We start from the raw sequence: 23,237 nt of genomic DNA, 5'->3' as shown, positions 1-23,237 counted from the left end.
TTCTAGGACCTTGTCCTGGGAAGCAGGCAGGCTCTAGGCTCCTTTGCTTCTGAAGGAGGTGAGATCTGGAGAAAGGGTAGGTGGTGTCCCGAGAAGGAGGAAGGGAGGTGAGGACACAGAGACAGTGATGTGCAAGGAGCTCTGAGTCAGAGCTACAGGGGTCAACACAGCACATCTCAACTGTCTAGGATGGCCAGGCCATGCAGCTGGATGGAAGATTGCAAGTGTGAGCCCCTGCTTACCACGGACCCTCAGGTGGATGCTTGCTGGCTCTGTCCCTGTGGCCAACAGGGTGGCTTCTCTCTTCCCAAGGCAAGCCAGGCCTGGGAGAGCCAGGTGAGCTCGGGATTGGCCAGAGAGGGGAAGGGGCAGGAGGAAGGGCCTAGAGGCTAGAGACACTGGAAGATTTGAAGCTCACTGTTGGCCAAGATAGACAATAGACCATTGTCTGTTCCATTGTGTGGCTGATCCTGGGTGTGGCATAAGGGCCTCAGAGCTATCATTCTCTTAAAAGATTGGGAGTACCTATGGGGAATCCCTCATGACTAGACCAGGGATGGGTGAGGCCTGTCCTGAGAAGGTCTTGATCCTGAGCTTGGTGGTGGATAGGAGCATTGCCAGAGAGAACCTTCTGCCTGCCCTTTCTGGTTGCAGCACAGGGCTCTCTCTGGAGTCCCAAAGGCCCCGTGGAAGCATCAGTGTACCCCATATCCTGAGGTGCCCCTCTCTCAGGAGCTGAGTGCTAAGATCAAGGCTCTGCTGTGGATGGGGGCTGAAGGGGACTCTCAAGTCAGAGCAGAGTTAACAGCACAGCCAGTGAGGCTGATCGTAGCCTGTTGTGTGACTCTTCCAGAGTCAGGGGGCAGCAGAGGCTTATTCTTTGGATGCAGAAGGGAGACTAGTGGCCAACTCCTCGCGGCCGAACTCATAGGTATCAGGGAGGGGACACAGCACCTATTTGGGACGAGCCAGAATTCTGCAAATGAGCTTCTGGACACTGCTATCAGACCCCAGGCACAGGCTTCTCACCCTTGCCAGCAGGCTCGATGGTGACCTTCTCGCTGCTGTTCCCCCGGCCTGCAGAGGTGACCGCAGCCACCCATAGCAAGTACTGCTGGCCCCGGTTCAGGTGGGCGATCCTGTAGAAGAGCTGTTCAGGACTGGTCTCGTACTCGCTGGGAGCCTGTGGGCAGAGACAAAGTCATGCCATGAAACAGAAGCCTTGGCCCCTCGCCTGCCATTGTCCTCGGTGCCTTGGGCAGGATCGGTCCAGCACGCTCTTTCTCAGCCTGAGAACCTCGGACAGCTCTGTGCTGGGCTCGGCCTCAGGAGCTGATGGAGTCAGTCCTGCAGTATTGGTTGGCCAACCTTGGTACCCATCTCGGTGATATAGGCTCTAGGGGCTGTGGCTACAGGCCAACACGTATGGATATTCTGAGCAAATGATGAGAGGCAGTCAGAGAAAGGAGAACGAGGGACTCGGGGTCCCAGGAAGACCACATGCAAAGAGAGAGGTTCTGTGGAGAAACCAAATGACTGCCTTTGCCTTGTTAGAGCGGTAGCCAGCCCTCCAGCCTGTCCCCTGCTTAGTCACCTCCCTTCCCTGCCACCTAATTACACTCTTTCCTTCTCAGGAAGGGGTAGAGAGGCAGCAGGGAGAGCTTTACTGGGCAGTACTTTATTAGTGATTATTAGTGGTATGGTCCACCATATATATTTGTAGGTTACATAAATCTATAACATTTTTTTTAAACCAAATGACAGTTTTGACAAGTTGCCAACAAAACAATATCAGATCCCAGTGGTTTTACCAGTTGCTTTGATGAAAAGATTATGTTGCCTTGGAAACCAGAGGCTCAGATATTGAAATGAATTTGAGAAGGCGCTTTTGATAAAGCGCTAGTTTGTAGACCTCCTGTCAGCCTCTTCCCTGGCATCGGCCGGATGGGGCTGATTTTCATTTTATTTTATTTTTTGGCCAGCCGCAGGGAGTGGGGGAGAGGAGAGCACTAGGGCCCCTCTGAGATCAGGGCGCAAGTCCAAGGAGGGGGGGGACAGTTCCTGGAACAGATGGGGGCCCTGAGGCCAGAGGGAGCTGGTAATTAGTTATCTCTGCCGTCGTGAGATCTTGCACACAGGCTCTCCTGCACATGGCTGTGAGGATGCACACATGTGCGGGAGAGATGGATGTCACCGAGGGACATTCTCCATGGCCGGTGGGAGAGCAGAAGGATCTGAGGACTTGTAACAGGAAAAAAGAAAGTCCTCTTTGTGGCCTCAGGTTGTCTGCAGGGAAATATTGAGAGAGGACTCACACACCCTTACAATGTGCACAGGTATCTTGGCACCGTTCCTCCTCCCTTCTTGGGGTGGGGTGGGGGAGTGATGCTGTGTCTAATCTTGTGCACAATTCCTGTTGGGGACAGGTGCAGATCCACTCTGAGCCCTTTTAAGCTAGGGTATCTGGGGACTGGTGAGTTCATACCATGACTCTAGGGCAGCGCAATGGCTTTGACGCTTTGCTGTCCTTCCCAGGTGTGTAACCCATGTGGCCTGAGCATCCCTCCCCCCACTCCCGGAGTGGGGGAGCTTAGCTCTTTTGCAAATTTGGGATCATACAACCTTGCCTCTTCTGGGCTGTGACTCTGAGTCACCCTGAGGCAAGGAGTGCACAATTATTCGAAAATCGGAGTACAGTTCTCTGTGCTCATTCTCTCTCTCTCTCTCTCTCTCTCTCTCTCTCTCTCTCTCTCTCTCTGTGTGTGTGTGTGTGTGTGTGTTTGTATCTGTGTGTGCATGTGTATATATGTATGTGTGGATAGATGTTAAGTGCATGTGTGGACTTGAGAATACATTTGTGTTTACCCAGAGCAGAAGTATGTCTTTTCTTTGAAGATCGTTTGTTTTTTTTTGTGTGTGCACATTTGAGTATGTGTGTGTACATGTCTGTATATCTGTGTGTATGTGCATGTGTTTGCGTGGGAGTATGTGAGTGTGTGGGTGGGTCAGAGGCCTATATTTTGGTATTTTTTTCTCAGAAGCTGTTCACATTATTTTGTTTCTTTTTGAGATGGTGTTTCTCACTGGGTCCTGTGCTTCACCATTAGCCCAGGCTGGCTTGTCCTGGAGCCTGGGGATCTGCCTGCCTTCAGCTCCTCAAACTGATGGTGAGCTTCCTTCTTCCCCTGAGCTAGGACTGCAGGTACTGAACCTCCATATCCAGAGATATAGTGGCATTTTACAAAGATTCTAGGACCACAGGTACTGAACCACCAAAGTCAGAGAGGTAGCGGCATTTTACCAAGAGTCTAGATTTTAATCTGGACTCCCTACATACTCCATACTGTCATTTCTCATAAATAAGACTTTGGTGAATGAATACAAAATTACAGAAAAAAGCAAACTATGACAAAAAAAAGCCAAACCTCAATAGGCAACAATTATAAGTCTTTCTAATCATAGGGGCAAAAAACAAAAAATGATTAATAAATTTAAGTTCTCAAAAAATTATCACACATCAACACAAATTAAAAGGCATGAATTTGCAGCTACTTGCAATTTATACAATAGAACGTGGTTGTTGTCCTTAATATGGAAAGAGCATTTACAAATCAATAAGCAAAGTGCAAGCAACCCTAATAGCAAGGGTGAACATAAGAATTGAAAGGGACTCAAAGAAAACACAACCAATAAGCATTTGCAAACAAACAACCCAGTGAGTAATCTAAGAAGGAAAATTTAAAGTAAGACAACTATTAAAAATAAAACCCAAGTTGCAAAAATGAAATGTAAATCTGAAATCAGTATATATTCAGAAACCTGGGTGCTCCATGGGCACACACATATGCCTTCGTGCTGCCGGAGATAGACTTGAAAGCATGAATGCTTCTGTGACCTGGAGATACCGACATATGTCCATGGGTCTTTGTGAAGAAGGGTCACAGGAGTATTATTTACAAGGGTGAAAGTGAAGTGATACTTATAGGAAGGAGGGAGGCCTTGTAGAAAATGTTGTGCCACTCAAGACTGTGTTTTGAACGTCTGGTGGACTGGAGATGTAACTTAGCTCAATCAGTAGACTGCTTGACTAGTGTGCACAAAGTCTTGGTTTAATGCCTAGCACTGTGCTAAGTGTGTGTGTGTGTGTGTGTGTGTGTGTGTGTGTGTGTGTGTGTGTGTGCTTGAGTGCGTGTGTGTGTGTGACATGCTTGTCATCTCAGAACTTGGAAGGCAGAGGGATCAAAAGTTATTAACTTTTTTCAAGGTAGAGTGTAGCCATGGCTGTTTTGGAACTTGCTTTGTAGACCAGGCTGGCCTTGAACTCAGAGATCTGCCTGCCTCTGCTTGCCAAGTGCTGGGGTTAAAGGCTCTAAGACATCCTTAGAGCCTGGGATATGTGACATCTTGTTTTGAAAAACAAAACAAACCAAAACCAACAACAAAAGCCCTCAATGACAACCACAACAAAATCCCATGACAACCAGAAAAGAATACAGAAAAGAACCTTCATAAGTTGAAACTCATATATGAAAAAGATAGAACATGTAAACTTCTATTTTGATATTATGTAAAAAGCCCCACCCCAATCCCATAATCTCTGTGCAGATTAATGACTAGAAGGTTAGGCCTGGTGTTGTGTGGTACATGCCTGTGGTTTTGGCACTTGGGTGGTGGAGGCAGGGAGGTCAGAGGTCCAAAGCCTTCTTGAGCTAAAAGGGAGTTCGAGGTCAGCCCAGGCTACAGGAGGAGGGCTGTTTATTAGGGAGAGAACATATTAATAAAACTTTGCCTTTTGCCTTTTTCTGCACTTGAGTTTCTTATAGCACTTATTTATGTATGGATGTGTGTGTGTGTGTGTGTGTGTGTGTGTGTGTGTGTGTGTGTGTGTGTGTGGACAGCATTCAGGAAATTCTTCTGTCTCTCTACTGTGGTTCAAGTTGTCGGGCTCTCATGGCAAGCCTTTTTGCCCAATGGGGCATCTCTCCAGCCCTATTATTTACTTGTTTACTTTATATATTTATCTATTTAGTGTGTGAATGCATGTGTGCACATGTGGAGGTCAAGGGACAACTTGTAGAAGTTGGCTCTCCCCACCATGTGGTTTCTGGGGAACTGAACTCAACTCATCAGACTTGGTGGCAATCACCTTTACCCACTGAGCCATTTTGTTGGCCCTGGCTTTTTTTTTTTTTTTTTTTTTTTTTTTTGGTAAAAAGAGAAACACAGCCACTCTACTGAGGTAGGGTTTCACACTGTCTGATGCAGTTTCCGCTGCCCCCCAGTCATTCACCGTGAGCCATGCATCTGTGTGAGCATGTTCAGATGCATACGCCAGTGTGTATGAGCACATCCAGTCTCTTAGCCACCTGCTTCTAAGCCTGCATGTACACCATGGTTTCACATTTCTTGCACGTGAGTATGCTACCATCCCTAGCGCCAGATCAGACTTCTTACAAATGGCTGGCAATACCCCCACTAATGGAGACTATTTCTCCCCACACAGCTCGCTGAGCCCAGCCTGTCTCCCTCCCCTCAGTTCCCAGTCTCCCCACGTAGTTGAACTGAAGCTCTCATCACTCTGTGTAGACTGTGATACACTCCCATGGAAGTCTCTCCTGAAAGAGGGGGTTCTTCTATGCTCAGCACACAAAGAGGCTGGGACAGGGTCTCTGTTACATTTGGGATCTTGAATGTCCCACGTTTTAAGGAGTTGGTTTGCAGCCTGTGGTGCTATTATTGAAAGCCTGTGGGACTTTTAAGAGGTGGGACCCAGTTGGAGGGGGTTACGTTATGAGGGCACGTCCTCCCCCTGCTCTCTCTCGTCTTTGAGGCAGGTCTTGCTATGTAGGCTGTGATGAATGTCCTTTGTTTCCCTCCCAGCTGCAAGCATCTTTCTTCCCACAACTGACTCCCTGCCATGGTGAGAGCCGCCTCACCGATGCCATAGAGGCAGGCCATGGGGTCAACTGCTCATGGCTGGAACCTGCAAGGCCGTGAGTCACCACAGACCTCTCCTCCTCATAAGTGACTCGCTCAGGTATGTTTCGTAGTAACAGAAAGCTGACTGACACGGTCTCAGCGTCCTTAGCAGTAGGAGAGGGGATGGGGACCAGAGACCACTGACACCTGGGACAGGATCCCAACCAATCACTGGACACTCCCTTAGCCTGAGTTAATCAGGAGGCCTCCATGGACTGGTCCCTTAGGAAGACTTCATTATCAGAGGCGGAAATGACTGTAAAGGCCAGGCTAGAGTATGGCTACCTTCTCCTATCAGCTATGAAAGGGAACACGTCACGTGTCTAGGGCTTTGTAATAGTGGCCAGGTGTTAGATATTCAACCATCAAACATGCACCAGTGACTCTGATATTCTTGATAAGTGTCCCACAGCTTGGAATCCAGAGATGAAAAGACAGCGCTCCCGCCGTCTCTGGGGCCTCTGAGACCAATGCAGTCAGCTGTGCCAACAGTTAATGTCCACAGACAGTTGGGTGATGGAGAAATAGGTCCCAGTAGGGCTCAACAAAGGCAAAGGCATGGTAGGAAAAGGATGATGGACAGTTTGGTGTTGTGGGAACTGAGAGAAAAGGGGGAGGGGAGAAGCAGGGGAGGAAAGAGGACAAGTTGAAAATATTAATCGGCCAATCCCAAGGGTCTATGCTAATGCAGAGCAACCAGACTCAGCCCCCAAGTGTGCCTATGGGATGCGTGTGCACGTGTTTGTGTGTGTGTGTGTGTGTGTGCACAGTTGGCATAACACCAGCAGAAGCATAGTGTTCTCCTGTATCATATGCAGAACTCATGCCCCAGAAAGCCCTCTCCCAGATTCCCACTCTGATAAAAGCGTGATAAGTTCCAAGAGAAGACCACACACCCCAAGCCTCCACCTAGCGTGTCAGTGGATGGCGCCATGCAGAAACACGGGAATACACGCACATATGTACTCCAAAGCCAAAGCGAAGAGCGAGAATGAGCTCTTCCCATGTCCCCTACCATTGATGGACGTCACTGACACAAAGCAGTACTGAGTGATAGGAACCAGGTGTATAGCAGGGCTCCACCACCCTGAAGGCTGAGAGAGGCAGCACTCATCTAAGCCGTGCAGTTGGGAGTGTGGAGGGAGACAAGGTAATGGAGACGCATCCGAGGGTCTTTAGGGGTGCTCTAACGTCCCATCTGAGAGCCACCATGTGGGCATGCTGCCAGCATTATGTTGCATGTGGCAGTGCCCATGAGGACAGTGAGGACGCTTATGAATCAGTGGGCTTGCTCTCTGGGAAGAGACTCCTGGACTCCATGACGAGGAGCCGAGGTGCTCACTCCAGAAGGGTGGTTCAGGAAATCCGAGGAGGGAGGGGTGACAGTGGCCCAGCAGCTACAGGCAGCATTCCTGGCCCAGAGTCATGCAGATCTGTGGCTGATGGTGAGCTGCCGTCACCGAGGTCAACACTTCCTCCTGCCCCTTCCCCAGCCCTAAGCCTGATGCACTCCCCCCAAACCCCCAAGATGTTCTCACAGGCTGATCCCAACCACTGGAGCTGCCAAGAGCAGGGGTTTCCCCCTGCTCCTGTCCCAGGGATAGATGTGCTGCAGAGAAGACACTTAGCTAGGTATTAGAAAAGGAGAGGAGAAGAAAGCATATTATGGGCTGTGGGCATATGCAACGCTTTGCCCGCCCCATCCTCTCTCTCTTCTCTCTGAACTCCCAGGAGAAGTCTGACTTTGGTGCTTGTACCTCTGCCCGGGGTACCCATCTCCCCGGATCAGGGAATATACTGAAGACTCTTAGGCTCTCACCCCCATTGAAGTCCAGGTCCTGGTCAGAGATGCCCTTACCCTTATCCTGTTCCCACCCATCCTCCTTGCCTGGCTCTATATTGTGGCAGTCATCTGTGGGAGAGGCCCAGCGTTTGCCTCCAAACCTGGAAGACTATAATAAAAGGTCACGTACTCCCAGCGTCCCTGGACCAGCCATGGGAGTGCCTGGGGTCAGCAGGTTGGAAGAACAGAGCTAAGTGGCTTTTCTTTTCCTCTGTCTGCTTGGCTGTGACTCATATGGTTCTAGAGGGGCTCCAAAGCTGTGACAAGCTTGCCGATTCTACAGCAGATGCCTGGCCCACGATGGTTAGCACACAAGGTTTCATCTATTTTGGGGTAACCAGTACCCATACTTAAAAAGTATTTTTTATTAAATTTATTTACTTATTTGGGAGAGGCACATACATATCATGGTGTGTGTGTGTGGGGGGGAGGGTGTAAAAAAAAACATCTTGCAGATGTAGGTTATCTCCTAATGTGTGGGTCCTAGGCCTTAGACTCAGGTCCTCATGCTTAACAGCACCTTCTCCCAGTGAGCCTTCTTGCCCAGCACCCATTCCAAATTGAGCCACAGAAAAGCATAGTTAAGTTCCACAGTTTGACTAATGTGTTGTCCCTAAAAGACTTGCTCCCTTGTCCCCCTCACCACTTACCGGCTGGCCGGACCCAGGACTGGAACAAAAGATGGTGTATTTTCGGATCACCCCATTGGGCTTGGTTGGGGGCAACCAGGACACGACCACACTGCTAGCTGATGAAGGGACAGCTTTGATGCCAGCAGGGGGGCCTGGAACTGAGTAGAGAGAAGATTTGGTCAGTCTAAGAGAAGAGAGCTCATTCCTGGGAATGAGTGATGGAGAGGAGAGTGAGTGAGTCTTGGGGAGCCTCTTAGAGGGGGCCCCAGAGCTTTGGGCTAGAGAAGAAGGGGTGAAAATGGCCTACAGGCAAGAGGGCAAGGCGATCATGAGGGGATGTGACAGGCTCTGAGGTGGAGGCTGGCAAAGGGGCCAACTTCACAAGTGTTTGGCCAGAGAGGAATGGGACACAGGACAAATGCATCTGTTTCCTCTGACCTTAGTCCTTGCACCCAGCGCCCTCGTGGGGCACCCCACCCCCAGATACTGCTTACTTTGCCCCTTTAGGCCTGTGAGTTCCTCTAGGCTGGGACCAGGAACTGCTTTTTGCTGTGTGCCCAGGGTATATTGTCTTGTGTGCTGGTCTTTTCTGTTTGCAGGGAACTGTATCTGGCAAGTGAACTCAGAAATCCACTCCAGAGGCTCGTACAGACTGTACACTCGTACAGGGGTGGCCCTGACTCTTCTCTGAGCCTGCCCAGAGTGACTGGAGGCTCAGAGCTCTCCTTGGAAGGACGGCAGCTTTCTGTCTCAGCCACACTTCCCACCTTTCTCTCTCCACTCTTTTCTCTTCCCACCCCTGCCATTTTTATGTTCCTTTGGGGGTAGTAATTGTACCCTACTTAATCTTTACCGTGCCTCCCCCAGCTTCAGTGACTCCATCCACATGGAGATGAGAATCCCACTGAAGGGTTTGGTGAGAATTAATGCTAAGTAAAATAAAGCACCCAGAACATTGGTACCGCACGGAAGACTCTCAGTAGATGGCGAGAGTCACGGCTTTTGCCTTCTCTCTGCCAGTTCTCAGCACGTGAGCCACAGCGATTCCTTCTCCCTAGGAAGTGGTCAGTGATTCGGGACCAAAGTGATGCTCTTCAGGAGCAGCACCCATCCAGAAGCAGAACCTAGAGGCTGAGAGGCATCCTTGGCCTCGTCCTCCTTCTGGGCTGCAGTATCCTGTTGTCAGGAACTGCTGTGGTTGTGAGGTGCAAAAGTGTATGGATGACTCTGGGGTAAGTGAGGTTGTGTGTCTTTGCACACTTTCTCCCTGTTATTGGAAGACGTGCGTTAAATTCAAAATTATGCATTTGTCTATTTTTTCTGTCTACTTCTATATCATCGTCTATCTACCATCTATCTACCACATATTTACTATCATGTATGTATGCATGCATGTATATATTTACCTGTCATCTATCCATCTACAATATCTATCTGTCTGTCTGTCTGTCTATCCGTCCATCTGTCCGTCCGTCCATCCATCCACCCACCCATCCATCCATCCATCCATCCATCCATCCATCCATCCATCCATCCATCCATCCATCTATCTATCTATCTATCTATCTATCTATCTATCTATCTATCTATCTATCTACCTACCTACCTATCTCCTACTTATCTATCTGATTTTTTGAGATCAGATTTCACCAGTTGGCTTTCAATTCATGACCCTCCTGCCTCTGCCTTCCAGGTAATAGGACTACAAATATGTCCCATCATGCTTGTTTCTCTGCCTAGAAGAAGGAGTCTTGTAACCGCATGCCCTTCTTTTCTTTCCTGGGTCTGATATTAATATTCTAGTCTCAGAGAGGTGGCATGCTATACTTTTTATTTTTCTATCATTTCATTTCAAACTCACCTCTGTGCACTATCTTGTGTGTGTGCATATGCCCATATGCCACATTGCATGTGTCCATCCACACCTTTCTCCTAGAGTAAAGCAGGGTTTCTTTTGTTCTTTCACTGGAGTGTATGCCAGGATAGGAGGTTAGGGAATTCTGGGGCTTCTCCATCTTATCATGGGAGCTCTGGGTTTATGGATGAACTATTTTACATGGGGTCTGGGGATTTAAGACTAAGTCTTCAGCCTTGCTTGGCAAGCATTTTACCCAGTAAGCCGTCTTTCCATCCCCCTTTCATACATCCTCATGTCTTCTGTACAGTACGCATTTGGGTTTTTATAGCTTGATCATCCTTGCCTTCTAATTGGAGAAGTTACTCTGTTTGCCTTTAACCAATAACTGGTACATTTGTGTTTAAACTTCCACTCTTATAAATGTTTCCTACTTGTCTCACTTCTTAGGTTTCCTTTTTCTTTGCTTTTGTGACTTCTTTTGAATTGAGTATTTTGGAAATGATCCTTCTTTTTTTTTCATTTTTTTTTTTTATTAACTTGAGTATTTCTTATGTACATTTTAGTGTTATTCCCTTTCCGGTTTCCGGGCAAACATCCCCTCCCCCTCCCTTCCTTATGGGTGTTCCCCTCCCCACCCTCCCCTATTGCCGCCCTTCCCCCAACTGTCTAGTACACTGGGGGTTCAGTCTTAGCAGGACCCAGGGCTTCCCCTTCCACTGGTGCTCTTACTAGGATATTCATTGCTACCTATGAGGTCAGAGTCCAGGGTCAGTCCATGTATAGTCTTTAGGTAGTGGCTTAGTCCCTGGAAGCTCTGGTTGCTTGGCAGGAAATGATCCTTCTTGGGCCTGGAGAACTAGCTCAGTGGTTTAGAGCACTTGTTGCTCTTACAGAGGACCAAGGCTCAATACCTAGCATCAAAGGTGTCTTCCAACCATCCAGAACTCAGTTCCAGGTGATCCAATGCCCTCTTTTGACTTCCCTGTCACTAGAAACACACATAGTGCACATACATACACAAAGTACTCATATATATATATGTATATATGTGTATATATATGAGAAATTCTGTATATATGAATTTCTTTATATATAATATATTTGCATTTATATAAATAATATAGCGTTTCCTATTAGCCTGACTTATTTTCAGCAGTTTTTCAAATATAAAACATTATTTTTGAGATAAGGACTCTGCAACCCACACTAGCTTAAAACTTAGGTTCTTTCTCTTCCAGCCTCCCAAGGGCTGGGTTGACAGGCATGGAGCACCACACCCGACCACTAAATGAGTCTTTGATCTACCAAAGATCAATATCAATTGGTACTTTTCTTCTTAGACAATGCAAAGACATCGAGGATTTCATACTCTCTCTCCCGGTTTGTACGCCACTGTTGAGTACTTTTCTGTGCATACATCATCATTATGGCCATTTTATACAGTCAGTATTAATCTAGACTGACCCATATGTTCCCCATTTAATCGCTTTGCTTTGCTAGCTGCATCACTGAGCTTCCATCTGGGATCCTTCTCCTTCTAGCTGAGCAATAATACCTTTGAATATTTCTCCAGGGCAGGTAGGTTGGCGATGAATTCCTTTAGCCATTGCTGGAATGAAGATGTCTTGATAAAAACATTATCTTATTTTTTTAGATTTCTTCCCTTCATCTAATGTATATGAGTGTTTTGGCTGCATGTGCATGCCTGTAGAAGTCAGAAGAGGACGTAAGGTTCTCCAGAACTGGAGTTGCATATGGTTGTGAGCCATGATGTGGGTGCTGAGAATTAAGCCCAGGTTCTCTGTAAGAGCGAAAGTATTCTAAACTACTGAGCCCTGTCTCCAGCTCTCTGAATGAGCCTGTCTTCACCTTCATCTTGAGGCGGAGTCCATGGGAAGTGTCACGGGTCATGATGCTGCCCCTGCATATAACTGGTATTTCTCTTTTTAAAGCTGGTTCAGCTTCCAACAGTTTTGACAAGTTGGTTGACAATCTTATCATTGCTTCTTTTCAGATTTTCCTCTTTTCGGTGGCTTCTAAGATTCATTCATTCACTCTCTCTCCATCCCTCCTTCCTGCCGTCCCTTTTCCTGCTTTATTATACTGTGTAATTCTTTAAGTTGCCAACTACAGAGTTAGAACATCTTGGCTTTGTGGCTTGATAGTGTTTATCATCCTTAAGACATTTTATGAATATTATCTCCTGCTCACTTCTCTTTCTCCTTTTTTTCTGGACTGTCTTTCACGTCTCTATGTCCTTGATACTCAGAATAGTCCGTCAACTAGCATGGGCATCTGCTGGGAACGTGTTAGACATTTGAAAATCTCAGTTCTTATCCTAGGCCAACTGAACCACACTCTGGGTTCTAACATGATTCCTGATTGATATGTATGCACATTAAAACTTAAAGATAATTAATCAGAGATAATTTGTGTGTTTTGCTTGGTCATCTTTACTTTCTAGTCTAGTGGTTCTCCATTTTCCTAATCCAGCCACCCTCTAGTACAGTTCCTCATGTTGTGGTGACCCCCAAGCGTAAAGTTATTTTTGTTACTACTTCATAACTGTAATTTTGCTACTGTCATGAGTCATAACCTCCAATGGTCTTTGGAGGTTACAATCCATGGGTTGAGAGCCACGGTTCTAAGCATTTGTCTATCTGTACGTCATTTACTTCTTTCCTTTTGCCTTAACTTCCAATTCAAAGTGCATCTCTTTAACTGTGTCTAATGCACCTTTAAACTCATTGACTGAGCTCTTAATTTTGGTATTAGTTATTTTTCTCCCATCTGATATTTTTACTGTAATTTTTAGTTTTGCCAAGCATAATTATAAAGTCCATGTCTGATCATTTCAAGTGTGATTCTCACATGTTCCTTTGTATATTTTTCCTAATGGCTTTCCTTTATTTGCTGATTCTGCACCACTAATTTTTATTGTGTGCCAGACATACATAACACTTGCCAAACTGTACCAGTAATGTGAGAATTCCCATGATTACCATCTACCCAAAGAGAAGATACATCCTGGACACAAGCAATTCTAGTGTCTTTCATTCGCCTGGACACTTTTATTCAAAGTATAGGCCTGAGAGAAACGTGTACCCTTGGCTCATGCTTATTCGTGGGCTCAAAGGAGTGTTTGTGCCTCACAGGTTTGATTTAGGGAGAGTGATATTCACTAGACAGACTTAAACTCCCCAGCAGGCCCTGGTCTCTAATTTGTGTTCTTCTAGCGCTGTTCAGTGTCTCAGTCATGGCCTCAAGATTCAGATAATGTCCCTTAGGGCAAGTGCAGCTTCACAGCAGGCTCTCTTCCTGAGTCCTGGTCTTCCCTGGAGTCCTGGCCCAGTAGCTGACTCTCTTGTCAACAGTATGATAACCTTTAGGCCGACATTTAAAAAAAATCACTTGGTTTCTGGCTGCCTTCAGCAGGGAAGGTAGACATGAGTCTCCTGGCCCACAGCTCCCCTGTCTCCTGCCCCGACCAGCTGCTGTCCCAGCATAGAAGCAGCACACAGGCTTCTGTCCCTGGTCCTTAACCCGACTCTGCTCAACAAGGGTTATCTCCCTCCTCCCAGAATGGCTCTAGTTTTGCTCCTTCCTCAGCTGAAGGCCTTTAAAGCAGTCGAGTATGAAGTTTGTTGTGGCTTTGGTTTCCACAGGGAAGGCAAGGAGTGAACAAGAGGTTCTGTTGTTCAAGAACCAAGTCTAACCAAGACAGCCTGGAGTGGCAGCTGAGCAATTAGGAGGACTTGGACTTCGCGGAACCGACGATGCAGCTCCAAACTATGTTACTACAGTTCCAAGGGGTCCAGCGGTCTCTTGTGATCTCTGCAGCACCTGGTGTACATACATTCACCCAGGTAGGACATTCATATGCATAAAATAAAATACGCACATAAAATCATTTTTACAAAATTAAAAAAAGAAGAAAATTGCAAACATAGAAGCCACATTCTTTTCCTAAGTGCAGAACTCAGCCTGTGCTTGGCTCCAGGGGTGTGTTGGTTGGACTTGGTTCTTTTGTGTGTGTACATGTTCATGTGTGTGCTTGTGCATGGATGCATGAGTGTGCAGGCCTGAGTGAGGGCAAGCATGGGTGGTTCTGTTCCTTAGGAAGCCTCAACCTTGGTTTTTGACATAGGGTCTCTAACTGGGACCCAGAGCTTGGCAATTAGGCTGAATTAGCTGGCTAATGAGCCCCTGGGATCCCTCGGCCTTTACCTCCTTAACTCCGGGATTACAAGAGTATGCTGCCTCACCTGGCTTTCTATGTGGGTTGTGGGGATCAAACTTCAGTTTTTAACATTGTATGGTAAGCATCTTTTCAGAATGAGCTATCTCCCCAGTCCCTTATACCTTTCTATTTCTTTTGGTTGCATCTAAAGGATTTTAATTTCTTTTCCTTAGGGAAATATGTAAATTTCTGAGGGTGGTGGGCAGGTCGGTCTTAAGACTTTCAGATTAAGCTACTTAGCCCAAGTCCCACAGAGGGGCTGTGCTTGGAACAAAGACCTGCTGCTCTCCCTGGCAAATGACCACCAACAGGAGCACAGCGCGTCACACCCATGTCAAGTCACGACTGCTGAGACTTATGTGATGTTACACCCTTTGTGACCTTGGGTTTCCCTTTGGGGACACTGAGTCTCTCTCCCGTTGTGTCATTGACTGCATCTTAGTAGCCACAAAGCAACTCCTCCTCCTCACTGTCACTGCAGGCTGTTTCTACAGAGCTTTCTAACCATCTTGCTTGTTTTACTTCAGTGAGGAACCCGTGTTCCCACTTTGTCATACAGAAACTGGGAGCGGGCAGCAAAGGCTTGAGAGCTGACAACAGGACTGGGACAGCTCTTCTGTGGAATTGGCCAGGACCTTGTCCACACCATGTATCTGCCTCCTCAAGGTGGAGATAGTGTCTCCCACTTCCACCCTAGACTTGGATCCTGTGGTGTGTGTTCCTGTGTGGCTCTGAAAGTGACTTTGGGTGGACAGTTGAGGGTTCCTGGAAGGGTAGGATGGCGCCTTGGTCTCCCTTTGGTTAAACACAGGGGGATGCTCGTGGTTGTGCATTGACTGAAGTGTCAGGAAACTTAGAGACCTCAGCAAATCATCTCCAAAGTCCATGCATGTAGCATGGTCCCAGGCTTTACTGCGGGACTGGGCTGGGTGAGCGAGCTCAGTTTATCCTTTACCCACGAGCAGGTAGTTCTGCCCAGAGCTGTCCAAAGGAGCTGTGACAAGGTTTGTGACAGGCAGGAGGGTTGGGAAACGCTGAATTGCTTTGAGATTTTGAGGAGGGAGCTGGGGCTGAAGGGAGAGCAGGTCAAACCAGCTCCTGGACTGGGAGTGTATAAAACTCCCCCCCTTTATTCACAACTGTGATCCTTCCAGAATCTCTGCCAAATACCTGGGTAAACTCTAGAACCCATGTCTCCATATTCCTTGAAGAAACATAGGCCAAGCGAGTAAGAAGGAAGCGGTGATGCCAATGATGGGTACTGTTTACTATTGTGTTCCAGGCAAATGCAGCCTTTCTAGGGACAGGGCACACAGTGAAGAAACAACCAAGGGCCAGTGAGATGTCTACGCAGTTAAACACATGTGGAGTACAAGCCTGGTGATCTGAATCCGATCACTGAAACCCACGCTGAGATGGAAGGATAGAAACAATCCCACCAAGTTGTCCTCTGACCTTCACACATGTGCTATGGCATACACGCACACACACACACACACACACACACACACACACACACACACACTCACACTCACACACACATATCATATACACACATATAACAACAAAATACTGGGACAGGGTGGGGAAGAAATGGATGGCCAGAAACAGGAGCCCGGAGTGTGTGTGGGGTATGGGTCAGGCCATTTTCTGCGTTAAATGCTCTCCCAGACTTGTGCAGTTCTGAGCCCCCATTGGAAGCCCAACCTTTCTCCCCGCCGGTCCCTCCGGGGTTGATTCAGCCTCCAGCCTGCATTGACTCACACTATATTCTTGAGTTTGGTCTTAATTCTGCTCAGTTAGGAAGAACCTAGTGATTACAGTTCCATATGGAGGCCAATTCCATTTTTATCCCAGTGAGTTCAAGGCCTAGACCACACTGAGACCTCAGTGGGATAACCACCAAGTCCTTAACCCCAACTGAACTGGGTAGCATTCCTGATCCCATACCAACTGCAAAATCCTTACTTAGAGGTAAGTAGGCGGTGTCTGGCAGGGGAACAGATGCTTCAGAAGGATGCCCCGTGGGTGGACTGGGAGGAGAACTGTCAGACTAGTGGCCCAGTGCTCCAGAGAGCAGAGTTACTGGTAATGGAGGAGACAGTTGCTTAGATGTTCTAGCATCCAGCCCAGAGCGTGTCAACAAGTTCCAAACCACCCTCCAAGGGCTCAAAGGGACAAGAGAAAAAATGGTGTTCTGCTCTTGCCTTGCCCCCAGGATAGGGGCTGGAAACAAGTAGTGTACATGTGGGGTGTGGTCCAGGGAAGTCAGATCCTGAGGGCAGAGTGGGAGGTCAGCCTCAGACTCACCATCTTCCTTGGTCTGGATATAGAGCACGCTGCTGCGCACACCATCCCCAGCCTGCGTGTAGGCGAGCACCTGGACGCTGTAGTTGGTGAACTTCTCCATACCCCGCAGCTCCACTCGCTCTCTTGTGGTGGTGACATTCTGCATCTCGCCCCACTCTGTAGAGATGGACCTCTGATCATGAGGCTGGCCATGTCATGCTCTATGCCCTCTGCTAGCCTATGACCTCTACTCTACAGGGATGAGGGCTAGATGGCCTTCTACAAGGTAGCAGACCTGGGCCACTGTCCTTAGGCCACATCTCTCCCTAAGTGCTTTACCAGGACCTGAGTATATGCTGGCCTTGAACCTCAGTTGGCCTTGTACCAAGGTGCCTCACTAACAGCCAGGCATAAGCAAAGGGCTCAAACCAAAGGTGACAGTGCAGTAGACAGGGTCTTGAGACCCTGCTCAACATCATGCTCAAAGATTCAAATCTTTGAGGCAGGGGGATGGCAGAGACCTGAGTACAGGAAGCAATGCTGACCTGTCTGGGACACATAGAAAGACCTAGGAAGATCAGCTTGTTTAACAACAGCCCAGTGGTGTTTGGAGGATAGATAGGCCAATGTCTTCTCTGAGGGCTGAGTTGGAAAGCCTGTTGCCTTGGAAAAGAGAAAGCTAGTTCTGGAAGGAGCCTTACACTGACACAGTGTAAGGGTCACATTTGTTTGCTTGTTTTTTGATCCAGGATCTCACTGTGTAGATCTGGCTGGCAGGGTGGTTTGAGATCTCACACCAAAAGGTCTTGGGAGACCTTCAGGGGTCAAGCAAGCGATAAGACTGAAGCTTTCTGGCTTTGGTAGGAGAAAATGGATCAGGGATGCTCTCCCAGCAGAGTCCAGGTGGGGAGGGAGGTGCCAACAACCTGGACAGGTGGCTGTGAGCTGTACCCCCAGGTCCTCCAGAGGGAAGGGTGCAGGAGCCTGGGAGACAGGGTGTTCAGGACTAGGATGTAAACTCATCTGAGCTCTGCTGAAGTGAGTGAAACTTTTGTGTGCACAGTTAGGGATGCCCAGGCTCTAGTTCTGTGTCCTACACACTTCCTGGTCCTGGAAGGTCTTTGTATACACTACTGGGCTTGAGAGCCGATGTGTTTGTTGAGACTCCATAAACCCGCCAGCGTCTGAGGCAAAGAAGGCTTCCTGAGGCTGTTCTCATGCTACTGAGAGATTGGCCCCTCCCTTCCCGTGTCCCAGGTTGCTCCCTGCATTGGACTCACATCTTAGGCCCCACCCCTCACACGCCCCCAGGTCACTGCTTGCAGTCGGACTCACATCTTCCTGCCCACCTGGCACCACCTGAGTTTGGTCAAGGGGTGGCTTCCCTAGGTTTGAATAAATCTGCTTCCTTGCTCACCACTCCAGGCTGAAAACAACTCTAGATGAAGACAGCTTTCTGCAGGTACTAATCCTGGCCACCCTCTCCCCGACACTGAAAAGATCCCCTCAGGATACACTTGTGTGTTCCATCTGCCCCTAGACTAATTCAACATGTTGTTAGAATAGCGAATGTGCCTCAGTGTCCCGATGACTCCTGTGTGTGCTGTTGTCTAGGTATGGCTGGTATCTACTGTCCCCATCACCAGGTAGGTGACCACGTACATGACATCGACCTTAGATCTGGCTCTGATTCCAGGCTAAAAAGGACATGTGCAAGTGGACCCTGATCTATTCTCTTACTGTTAAATCACTCAGAGCTGTCAGCTCTAACTAAGCCTGGAGCAAATCCCAAGGGATACAAGCCAATCAGCCCAGACCCAGCCATCATTCCCAGAAGGCTTACCTCCATCAACGTAGAGTGACCAGAAGATGACCCGGTAGCCTTTGAGGACCCCGTTGAGGGTGCTTCGTGGGGGTTCCGACCAGGAGATGACAGCCACGTCAGAAGTGATGGACAGAGCTCGGACATTCTCTGGGGGCTGGCTGGGCACTGCAGAGGCGGGAATCAATGGTTAGTCAGTTATGGTATGAGAGACAGCATGATGTACGTGTCTCAGACTGGGCCCTGTTGCCCTACATTGTAGGGATATAGCGTTAGGTGAGTGGAGGGACTGTCTGACACAGAGCTCTGGGAGTTGTCCTTTGCTTCCGTCCGAAGCAGTTAGATATCTCTCCAGTCTCAGCCGCCAGCTGAGGGGGCAAGGTAGTCCTGATTCTGTTAGATTCTGGAGAAAGGGAAGAACTTGGGCGTAGACCAGGCATCTCCTCAGTAGGCCATAACAGAGAGCCACAAGATGGATGTGCTGGCTTGGGAGGCCAATCAAGTCCCAGTCAGTATCTTAGCTGAGGGCTGCTAGCTCCTTGGTGCTCACTGACCAAAGATGATCTGAACCCAGGTCTGACCTGGGGGATTCCTTGTTCTGGGGCTAAGCTGAAGGGAAAGAGAAGAAGAAAGGGGCTCTCAATGGAACTTGGTATAGGGTTGGAAAGTTCGCACGGAAATTACCAGGACTTCTGGACCCTTTACTTCTTGTCCCATGTCCACTTAAGAGCATGCTCAAATGTCTTGATGTCCTGAAACCACAGCATGAGGCCAACGTGGGTGATTGCTTGCCTTGACTCTGATAGCTCCCTCTGTGGCTCTTAAGTCCCTTATCTTGGGTTAACTGTGGGTCACTTGCCCTTTCTCACAATGGGAGCAAAACACTGGGGGTTTTTCTCTGCTAAGAAGAACTTCAGCAACACTTTGTGCTAGCTTCCAAGGAGCCCAGGACAGAGGAAAAGAACAAGTCTGATCTGCCGTGAATGGGAGAGAGGAGGCAGAGGCTGGAGGGAAGGTAATTAGATCCCGTTGCCCCACAAGAGGCAACTCTAATTTTTATGAGCATTTAAATGATAATACATCATCCTAACGATCCTCTTTGAGAGTGATTATTGTTTCATATTACTTAGGTGTAAAAATATAAGCACCATGTAATTAGGGACCCAGTGTAATAAACTAATACAGATCGCCCGTTCGAACAAAATGAAGGTAATACAATTATGGAAAAGACACTCTTGCTAAGGCAGGGGCCCTTGAATACCCCAGGAGGAGTGCTGATATTGCCAGAAAACGATCAGGATCTGACAGGCTAACGAGGGCCTTAATTAAGTATGAAGAACTGCTGAGCAACTGCACGGGGAGACTTTCTTCCCCTCTCTTCCTTTGTTTAGAAAAGGACTCTACAGCCCGAGCTGAGTCCTCTCTGGCGGAAACTCCAAGGGCCCTGTCTGTGCGACAGAGGCTCTCCTCCTCTGAGGTCCTGGTCTGGACTGTTTGGGGATGAGGGATGAAGGATGAGAGCTTAGGGTGGGGCAGGCTGGCCTGGGCTCTGGGTTTGGGCACTGACTCCAGACAGACCTTCCTGGAGTGTCTTGCTCCCAAGCACAGGGGACGCAGGGGTTCCAGCTTGGATATTCATCGTGGCTGTTATATCTATAACTAGATAGGGAACTTAACTGCTGCCAGTCTTGGCTGTACTCTGGGAATTCTGACCCAGCTCTGGCTCTCATGGGTACCCTATGGACCACAAGCAGCAGCAGCAGCAGCAGCTGCCCCTGCACTCCGCATCATCATCACCTTGGAGTCCCTGTTACAAAGAGCTCTGGGGTCCAGTGAACACTGACAGGCTTCCAAACTCCTGAGCCAAGGCACCACCTGAATTGATACTTCAGCCTGGAAGGTGACAAGCTGGTGTTCCTCAGCCCAGCCAGGTCTGTGGGAGTAGCTCGGAGACCAGGACAGTGTGACCGTGCCCCTCCAGGCTCTTTGCACTTCTCTGCTTTCTGTCAGCCTTTCCTCCCCGTTTCCCCACTCAGATCTGGGGTCCCAAAGCTCAGCTGTGCCCTAGAACAGTGAGAAGAATCTGGGAACGGAGGCCTAGAAACCAGCATTTGAAAGGCCCAGACAGTGCCAAGGTTCAGAACGGTGAGGATAAGCTTCTGCAGGGTTTCTGGCCTGACTCCCTCTCAGCGGGGGCTGCACTTCCAGAGAGGAAGAGGAAAGGGCACACCTAAGCTCAGGGCCTGGCTCCACAGTGATGGAGTGCTTGGGTTTTTCAGCAGGGGCACTGCACCCTCTTCTTCTGGGAAAAGTAGACTCAGGATCCAGACAGTTTTTCCTCTGCCTCCCACTTTCAATTGGGATGGAGGAAGAAGCTTTGGAGACTCTTCTGCATCTCCTTGATTCTGCTTTCTAGGCGTGTGTGTGTGTGTGTGTGTGTGTGTGTGTGTGTGTGTGTGTGTGTGTGTGACAGAGAGACAGAGACAGAGACAGAGACAGAGACTGACTGCCTGAATCCTCCTCTGGAGGTGTCAAGACCCTACCTCCTATCTGAACCTAATGCAGGGTCAGGCCCCAGCTGATATCTTTCCTGTGTGTGGACCAGGGACATGTTCCTGTTCTTCCCCATCTCTGGAGAATATGGGCACTTTCATTTACTATCAGACTGTGGGGGCTTTTCTAGTTATCAGGATGCTAAGATTTATTTAGTTCGTACAGGGCCTCACTATGTATCTCTAGTTGACCTGGAGCTCACTGTGTAAACCAGGGTGACTTTCATTTCACAGAGGTCTGCCTGCCTCTGCTTTCCAAGGACTAAAGATGTGTGCCCCCTCATTCGGCTGTGTTTTTAAGAACCAGACTCTAAATTCTTCTGCCAACCAGCGGTGAGAGTTTCTTAACTCCATGATATCGTCTTGCACCCTAAAAGCAGATGGGGACACATTGCAGCCTAGAAGAACAAGGGTAACTGGGCACATCTGCATTTTTTTTTGAAGGAGAAACTGAATCTAGAATGAGGGGAAAGCTTGGTCAGAGAGGAGATAGGGGTCCAGAAGGAAGGAGAGAGATACAGGAATGGGGATAGACAGGCTAATGTCCTACAGGTAGGCCAAGGGCAGGCCATCAGCAAGTGAGGGGTAGAGAGTGGTCTCATGGGCTCAGGCTATATTTGATGAGTGGATCAAGGCCCCTTGGGAGCCATTCGGTAAGAGGAGATGGGGGGGCGGGGTAGCAAGAGTGTTAGTTAGGTTTCGTTAACTTGACACAGATTAGAGGCTCTGGGAAGAGGGACCTTCAGTTGAGTAATTGTCTCCATCAGTAAATAAGTTGGTGGAGCATTTTCTTGATTAGTGGTTGATACGGGAGGAGCCAGCTCACTGTGGGCGGTGCCACCTTTGGACAGACAGTCCTGGGTTTCACAAGAAAGCATGCGGAGTACATCCTAGAGAGAAAGCCATGGCTCCTGCTTTGGTTGATGCCTCTGGGATCCTGCCTTGACTTCCCTCAGTGATGGAGTGTGACCTGGGAGTGTAAGATGAGACTGACCCTCCCTCAGGTTGCTTTTGGGCCATGTTTTATCAGTGCAGTAGAGAGCAAAGGAGAGCGCCCCGGAAGCTCGTGTTGCCTCCAGCATCACTGTAGGCCCAGGCCCTGGGTCTGCCTGGCAGAACCTGACCCCCTGCTCCCAACCTTGTGGTTTCCCTCACCATCCTCCAAGGTGGTGGCATTGATCTCACTGGATGAGGGCCCCGTGCCGGCCCGGTTGAAGGCTTGGACCACCACGCCGTACTGAGCGAACTTCTTGAGGTTATCGAGCGTGTAGACCTCGCTGTCCCCCGTCGCCTTCATTTCCACAATGCTGTACTGCCCATTGCTGCCGGGGCTGTTCTCCCTGTAGCCAATCTGGTATCCCCGGATGATTCCATTCTGCAGCTCCTTCTTTGGTGCCTGTGTACCAGGGGGAGGGCCAAGGACAAAGACACAGTGACACTTGGAGATGTCTTTGTTCTTACAGCCATCGTTACTCTGTGCCCAGACATTGAAAAGCTCCCGTTTCACTTGGATTGAACCCTTAGGACTTTATGGCTACCCTGGCCCTCTGTGACCCTGAGTCTCAGATTCAGAGCCCATCCTCTCACAGAGCCTTCTATGCTGTTCTTCCCAGACTCGTGACTGTCACTCTGGTCCCTCTCCTGTCATGTCCTTGAGGAGAGGTCCCTTCTTTATGAAACAGCTTTTAGCTGTGATAAGTGGGTTATTAGTGGGTTATTCTGGCCTCTGATTTTTATTCCTTGGCTTCTGACATTCTATAGAGTTTACTTTTGTGTTTGAACACCTGCCCCAGAGGAACCTAATGTCACCAAGATGAGGCGTATTGACTCTTCCGTGTATCCGTGTCTATAATGATGTCTGTCATAGAGTGTGCTCTGAGTACAGGTGTGTGTGTGTGTGTGTGTGTGTGTGTGTGTGTGTGTGTGTGTGTGTGTGTAAACCTGGATGCTAAAGGGTCTAGAAGAATTGAACCTCAGACAAAATGATCTGAGGGAGAGAGACGTAAGCAACGAATTTAGATA

General features: G+C 48.6%; 1 protein-coding gene across 1 annotated transcript in view; it reads right to left on the bottom strand.

Moving 5' to 3' along the window:
* The window catches only part of Dscaml1 (DS cell adhesion molecule like 1), a 120,671-nt gene that overhangs the window by 11,275 nt on the left and 86,159 nt on the right, over nucleotides 1-23,237 (bottom strand). The window contains exons 16-20 of the mRNA XM_032911461.1: nucleotides 22,371-22,611; nucleotides 18,685-18,831; nucleotides 16,863-17,018; nucleotides 8,473-8,612; nucleotides 1,030-1,183 (exon numbers count right to left, since the gene is read on the bottom strand). Of these exons, the coding sequence (XP_032767352.1) occupies nucleotides 1,030-1,183; nucleotides 8,473-8,612; nucleotides 16,863-17,018; nucleotides 18,685-18,831; nucleotides 22,371-22,611 (838 nt within the window). The remainder of the gene's footprint in view (nucleotides 1-1,029; nucleotides 1,184-8,472; nucleotides 8,613-16,862; nucleotides 17,019-18,684; nucleotides 18,832-22,370; nucleotides 22,612-23,237) is intronic.

Source organism: Rattus rattus, chromosome 8, assembly GCF_011064425.1.
Source record: "Rattus rattus isolate New Zealand chromosome 8, Rrattus_CSIRO_v1, whole genome shotgun sequence".
NCBI classification, from domain to species: domain Eukaryota; kingdom Metazoa; phylum Chordata; class Mammalia; order Rodentia; family Muridae; genus Rattus; species Rattus rattus.
Note: the sequence above shows the minus strand (reverse complement) of the source record. Positions and strands in the feature narration are given on the sequence as shown.